The sequence below is a fragment of the Borostomias antarcticus genome (assembly GCF_949987555.1).
Source record: "Borostomias antarcticus genome assembly, chromosome: 31".
Taxonomy (NCBI): domain Eukaryota; kingdom Metazoa; phylum Chordata; class Actinopteri; order Stomiiformes; family Stomiidae; genus Borostomias; species Borostomias antarcticus.
The window spans coordinates 1,656,837-1,664,484 of NC_140264.1; the positions used below are offsets into that span (position 1 = coordinate 1,656,837).

At 43.2% G+C, this 7,648-nt stretch overlaps 1 protein-coding gene across 1 annotated transcript; it reads right to left on the reverse strand.

Moving 5' to 3' along the window:
• Window positions 1-373: 373 nt before the first annotated feature.
• On the reverse strand, window positions 374-6,974 carry LOC311327315 (protein CutA homolog; the record flags this gene model as incomplete). Its single annotated transcript, XM_084460348.1, has 8 exons — window positions 374-720; window positions 844-893; window positions 1,942-1,987; window positions 2,190-2,249; window positions 5,662-5,815; window positions 6,066-6,131; window positions 6,411-6,453; window positions 6,951-6,974. 8 exons carry the CDS (start codon window positions 6,972-6,974, stop codon window positions 621-623), a joined length of 543 nt encoding a protein of 180 aa, XP_084316474.1. The 3' UTR covers window positions 374-620.
• Between the last annotated feature and the right edge of the window lie 674 nt (window positions 6,975-7,648).

The following is a 7,648-nucleotide window of genomic DNA, read 5'->3' on the forward strand; positions in this document are numbered from 1 at the left end:
AGGTTAAGACTTTGCCTTTGATATAACAACCATCTTTCTGCTTTTCATGCAACATTCCAGTGGAGTACCAATACCCCGGCAGGATTCAATTCAACAGGCAATGGATATTTACTGATCCCTAGTGGTTAGAGGTGAAAGTACAGGTAGAGGAGGTGAGGACATTCTTTCTGAGACTCTGTACTGTATATCAAATCAAATGTCATTTATATATATATTATTTTCTAAGGTGACACTCTGGGACAGTGGTGGGGCAATCACAGAGAAGAGTATGATAATCACAGAGAAGAGTATGATAATCACAGAGAAGACCATGATAATCACAGAGAAGACTATGATAATCACAGAGAAGACTATGATAATCACAGTCACATTTCTGAGCAATTTTATTATTCAAAATCAGTTCAAATTGTTTCATCTACAAAAAAGTAAAGAAGTACACAGAGTGATCACTGGTGGCACCGTGGGCGTTTCCTTATCAAATTAGGTAAACATTATTCTACAGAACCCCTCCCATTGGTCTGGTACTGTGTCTCGCGAGTAGTGAAAACAACAGAGCTTGTGAAACGAGAGTGAAAACCTCTCTCCGTCCGTCCGTCTCCATATTTTTCTCCATCCCTCCATCATTCCGGAACAATGTCGCCGATCCATTTTAGGTAGGGCGGGTTGCCCTGGTCTATGGGCAGGCTGATGACCTCAGCCACTTCATAAGGGTGCTTTGACCTGGCAGGAATACACAGGCACATGAGTCTCTCTCACACACACACACACACACACACACACACAAACACAAACACAATGTCAGCGTGTCCTGGTTTGATTAAACGGGAACCACTGGGTGCTCACCTGACATACTCGGCCAGAGAAGCCACCTTGGAACTCCTGGTCTTGATCATCTGAAATCAGGACACAAGACACACAACACCTTGTACCAGACCAGACACAAGACTCAACACCATGTAGCATACTAGATACAAGACAACACCACGCACCATACCAGACACAAGACAACACCATGCACCATACTAGATACAAGACAACACCATGTACCAGACCAGATACAGGACACATCACCTTGTACCATACTGTACCAGACACAATACAAGACCATGTACCAGACCAGACACAAGACACCACCATGTACCAGACACAAGACACACCACCATGTACTATACTACATACAAGACAACACCATGTACCATACCAGACAAGACACAACACCATGTACCAGACCAGACATGAGACACATAACACCATTGTTATTTTCTTTAGCTTCAAATAAAAAATGACATACTCCCGCACACACTTTTTATCTGCTTTTAATCTGCCAACGTTTCGGTTACACCTTCATCAGAACTGATTTTAGAAAAGTGTGCGGAGTGTCATTTTTAATTTGAAACTTTTAAGGGAATTTCTCCCAGAGTGTGCATGTTGGTATTTTCACTCTTTTTTTTTTTTTGCACTAGCTTTTTGTACTTGCCATTTGCACTGTCCTGTCTTTGCACTGTCCTGTCTCGTCCCTGCACCCTGTCCAATGTTGTCTAAATGTTATGCACCTCGCCGGAAAGCAAATTCCTAGCACGTTGTAAAGCTGCATGGCAATAAACGGTTTCTTATTCTGACCATGGACCATACAAGACACAAGACACACAACACCATGTACTAGACACAAGACACACCACCATGTCCCAGACACAAGACACACAACACCATGTACCAGACACAAGACACACACCATGTACCAGACACAAGACACACACTGTACCAGACACAAGACGCACACCATGTCCCAGACACAAGACACACACACCATGTCCTGTATCAGGACTCAATACGATGTACAATATCCAACTGTACAATACAGTATAGCTGCAGGGAGAAGGAGAGAGAGGGGGGGGGAGAGAGTGTAAAGAAAGAATGAAGAGGGAGAGAGAGAACACTCACCAGCAATACTTCACTGTCTTCCTCGATCTTGCCCTGCCACTCGTACCTTTAAGGACAGCACAAACCCAACATCACATCTGTAGCCGTCCACCAAGGACGCTGCACCTGTCACACGCACAAGACACAGGTCCCGTGCACAACCACATGGCTCAGTATTCACTAACACTTCTGCCATGTGCTCCACAACGCAGCTGGGTTTGGGATCTGCGTGCTGTGTTCAATAGTAATGCCAGGAAGGCACGACTTACACAGAGGTTATTTTGGGAATTATGTTGACACACGCAGCCAGCTTCTGCTCCACGATGCCTCTGAAGAAAGAACAGAGCAGTCGGTACGTTAGAACCACTACACAAGTAGCTCAAAATTAATAGCTACATCCCAGCTAACATGAACTGTGAATCCTGCTCTGTGGGACCCACATGGGTTCAGTAACATGGTCCCACATAGCAAACTCGCTGACTAAATGGGCCCCATATAAAGTAGGTTTCTTGTGGGCAAGAAGAAATTTGGCCCGGGTAGGTGTTCTGTTTTTCTTATGAGTTAACAGCCTGTTATATAAGCTTAAAAGGTTTTTCTTATTCTTACCGTTTTTCCTTTCCTTTTTTCCCCCAAGATTCCAGATCTGTTTAGCCATTAATATGGTTCACACATACTAGGAATGACTGAATTATTTCATGAGTTCTTTCAAGCGAATAGCCTATAGAAAACATAACAAATCTAGCCCAGTGGAAACTCACTTTTAGTGGAAACTCACTCTAGCTCACCCTGCAGCCAGTCCACAAAAATGTCCACAAAAGTGTAAGGCTGGCCCCACAGCTGCTACTAATCCACTAATTAGACAAGAGAGGAGAAGATTTTGAAAATGCCTCTGTAGCTTTGCAAAGAGAAGAAAACACACCAGGAATATTTGGTGCTGGTAACGGGAAATACACTGATATAGAAAACAAAACCGCACACTCAGGTCTAGATGCAAAAAAGGTTTAGTGGACGTTTTGTACTGTAAACTTTGTCACAGTCTTGACTGTCTCTCAAAACTGTGACAAAGGCTATGGCCGGAACGTTTTCTTAAACCTTTTTTGCATCTAGACCTGAGTGTGCGGTTTCTGATATTTCCGACGAAACGGAAATATCAGTATTCTACAGATTAGATGGTAAAACAGTTTTTAAATTGTTCTGCCGTATGGATGTGCTATTTATTCAATGTCATGATTACTTCTTCCAGCACCTCATGCATTGGGGTCAGGGCATTTACAAGATGCTATCATGTGAAACTGTCAGTCAAGCAGTGGGTGAATTCAAGAGAAACATTTCTGTACAAAGAATAATGGACCCAGATGTTACCCACTTGGGCTACTAGAGGTGGGACCTACATGGGTCTCATATACATTGCTGAGTTGGGCCCCACCTAAGGCCCAGTCAGATCCCACTTAAAGCCCATGTTGGCGAACCCAGGTGTGGAAACCGCACACAAACACACTTCAAGCCCATGTGGGCAAACACAGGTGAGGCCTACATGGGTCTGATATAAATCAAATACCAAATGAAGAGGGCTCGCACACTAGTGTAAAAAGAGGCCAAGGGATGCAAAAATAATCAGGCTTTAATAAACCATAGTGCAAAAAAGTGACAAAGTGAAAATAGCAAAAGAAAGGAAGGTTTGGGTCTTCAGACCATCATCAGCCATAGTATAGCCATAGACCATCTCACCCTACTACAGGAGTGTGTATATCATACCTAAAATAACATGGCCCCTACCATCAAATCCAGTGTTGAGTGGAGCACTCAGGAGGTTTCCTTTCTAGATACCAGAGTGCGCATAAAAGATAATGAGATCTCCACCACTCTCTATACGAAACCAACAGACAGAAACAGCATCTTGCCACAAGCTCTCATCCCACCTCACTGAAGAAAGGTCTTCCTTTTTCTCCATTTCTGAGACTTAGACATATCTGTACCAGTATGGAGGATTTTGAACTTGAGGCCCAGAAAATGTATGTGAATTTTCGTGAGAGGGACGACTCCATTAGCTGGCTGGACACAGCCCTAGTGAAAGTCCATCACATGGATGTCAGCCAAGCCAGGAATCGTGGCTCCAAAAAATATGAATGTGTGTGTACCACTTCCTACTCTCCGCTTAGTGTGGACATGAAGGCCATCATTAGAAAACATTGGGATGTTCTTTCTGTTTTTTTTTCTGTTGATCCTGTCTGTAAGAAACTGTTCGCTGACCCTCTTCTCTTCTCTCACTATAGAGCGAAGAATATAACCTTGTACGGGCGGACACCACTGTCCCATCTGTCCCTGGTCAGAGCCGTTTGGACCAGATGATTGGCTTCTTTCCTTCCCGCAACTGTACAGCATGTGATAATTCACCTTCACCTACAAACACCTTCACTAGTCATGTGACCTCTAAAACCTACAATAAAAAAAAACACCTTCACTAGTCATGTGACCTCTAAAACCTACAATAAAAAAAAACAAGACACGTGTCATTCAGCATAAAAGCGCTATACGTAGGAATGACACCAAATCCCCTATTTGCAAGACATTTTCACGAAGCCAATCATCCCTTTGTCAACACTCTCATTCTGTCATCGAGCAAATTAGTAAAACACGCAGAGGTGGTGACATTGATCTGAAACTTTTGAAATCCGAATGTAAATGGATTTTCTATATGAAGACACTACATCCAGATGGACTCGATGAGGAGTTGTCACTTTCATGCTTCTTGTAATAACTCTTCTCTCTCTCTTCTCAGGGCCAGAGCTCACAGCCCTACTTCCAGAGTGTCTGTTACAGGCTGTTTGTCGAACACATGTATGGAGCTATGAAATAGAATATTCTTCAGTGAGATGTACATACTGTCAGACATAGGTGTACTATTTGTAAAACAAGTTTATGGGTTCTGTGTATGCATTCCTAGGCTTGCTCTGTAAACAAAGGTTGTTTCATGTAGGCTAATTGTCTTTATTGACTAATTGTTTGATTGATGTGCAGCCCCGCCCAGACTGACTCCTCCCTGTGTCTGCCAGCCTACCTAAACTCATTACAAGCAAGCTGATACCACGGCTGATGATGGTCTGAAGACCAAACCTTCCTTTTGCTATTTTCACTTTGTCACTTTTTTGCACTATGGTTTATTAAAGCCTGATTATTTTTGCCTCCGTTGGCCTCTTTTTACACTAGTGTGTGAGCCCTCTTCATTTGGTATTTGGACTGTTCACCTGGCTTCACGCACCTAGGACAATCGTTTGTAAGCCTGAGACTTGAAGAGCGCAAACTTTTTCTGCCATTTCTGATATAAATCAGCCAGTTGGGGCCAACTTAAGGCCCAGTCAGACCCAACTTCAAGCCCATGTGGGTGATCACAGGTGTGGCCACTGTGGAAACCAGAGGTGCAAACCGATCAAAGGTGAAAAAGGTGACAAACATGCAAACCCATACACAGATCAAACAAATGACCTATTTTGGATTAACGTCTATTTTCACCTAAAGGTGACAAGTCTGCACCCCTGGGAAACGGACGGACAAACTCACTTGGGATCCATATTGCCAACACACGATTAACCCATATGGGCCCCACCTATCAATGCTGGCTGGGATTGTATCAGATCGTGGTGAGATGTATTATATGGCTTCGGATAAGTATAGTTTTAGTTTTAGGTACTGTAGGTAGGTGGCTAGAGTGTTCAGATAGGAAGGAAGGTGTTGAGGTCTCACCTGGCTAGGTCTTTGGCCACAGAGTCGTTTGGGCACGTGACGAAGGCTGCGGAGTGCGTCCCCGACGCATAGGTTTCGGTCGCCATGGAGAAAGCTCGCAATCCCACAGTCCTCAGCAGCGGGAGCGTCACACCAGCACGCTCAGCAATGTGCTCTGTGGTCATGGAAACAGAGACAGAGAGAGGGCGAGTCTGATGAGTTGTCACGACGATGATTCAAGCTAGACTGGATAACGCTGATTGTGTTAATGTATAGGCAACAACAAGCTAGCAAGACACATTAGCTTAGCTTCAGGGTTGAAAGTACAGTACAAAGGGAACCACCTGGTTAAGAGGTTGTGGAGATACTGGCAAGGCAGACTGTTGCCCGGACAGACTCAGAAAACTGGACGCACTATAGCTCACCACAATCACTACTCGCAACGATCCACCTCGCAATCCCTCTGCATTGGGCAGTCCAAAGCGCATTGCCTGAACACACACACACACACACACACACACACACACACACACACACACACACATTAACCAACAGGATATTAGTGCTACAACAACAGCAAGCATGCACAAAGACTAGCCAATAACAAACTGTAGTTGGCTGTTCGCTCTCTGTCTACAGTAGGCTAAGACTGAGGGTAACCTTAGATTAAGACAAGACACCAGACATAAGCTACATGCAAAGTTTGCAAACACTCTTTAGTTCTACTGTGAAAGAGAAATATTTTCAAACTTCTAGAAGCTGTCTGGTACCTTTTGACAGCTGTACAAGCTTGTTGCTGCGGCTAGCGTAAAGCTGTTCCGATTGCCGTAAAACGGAGCATGTTTATCAAACGGTCGTAAATACAGATAGGCAGACAACTTCCGTTGTTTGATATGTTGGCGCATGCATTCGATATTAACAGAAATGCTGATCAAATAAAATATATTAGGCGATTAAATTATTAATAACGAACGAGTCATTCAAGCCGGAGGGCTCCTCCTTTCCCCATCATGTTAATGTTGTATATAGCCTAGCCAACAGAGGGCACTAATACCCTACCATCGTTCCATGAAGCACCGCATCATCTGCAGTGGGCCCACATGTGACTTTAATTGATAGGCTACAACCTGGTTGATAATTTATTGCAGTTTATTAAAACATTTAAAAAACGCTAATGTTTCAGCGGCTACGCTGCCGTCACCAGGGATGATCTGCCAGTACAAAGGTTTGTCTGAAGATAACATTTATTTAGACTGTCTGTAACAGTAGCCAGGGCTTTCTGCGTCACCTGATGCAGGAAGAAGACTCGCCAGCAGGGGGCGACTCCTGCTCATGGACTGTTACTGCAGCAGCACAAGAGACTGAGGCGGCTGGACTGTAGCGACTCGGGGAGACAAAAAAGGTATTTAGTGGGTCTGTCTAATCAGTTTGCTCTTTAAGAAAACACTTTAACGCATAACTATTTCACTGCCAAAAAAAAAAAACAGTAGGCTATGTTATATTAATTAAAACACTTATGACTTGGAATCCAGCTTAATGTTTAGGTGTGACATCACCAATAGCCTTATCAACAGCTATTAATTTATAAAGGGGATAGTTTATAAACTACAATTCAAGATGGGTCATGACACTGTAGCTTCAGTTCAACCGCCGATCAATAACCAAAACAAGAAATGGATTGATATGTTTGTCAGTTATTTTATTGACTTTTATTTTGTTAAAATTCATCACATCAAAAACATTGTGTACACCATCTTTTTTGTTGTTGTTGCTGCTTATCAGATCGTCACACAGAAGAAAAGGTCACACAAACCTACATCTACACTGAGAATAATAGTCTGGTAGTTTGGTCACATTTGTTTTTTGTTTGTGTTTTTTCATAGTATTTTCATAGTGATTATAAATATAAAAACATCTCCCTACCCTGAAAGTAACTTAAAAGACGAGGTTAACACCCCTCCCTGCGTCTGACCACAACAACACATCAAACCCAAACAGAGGCCATATA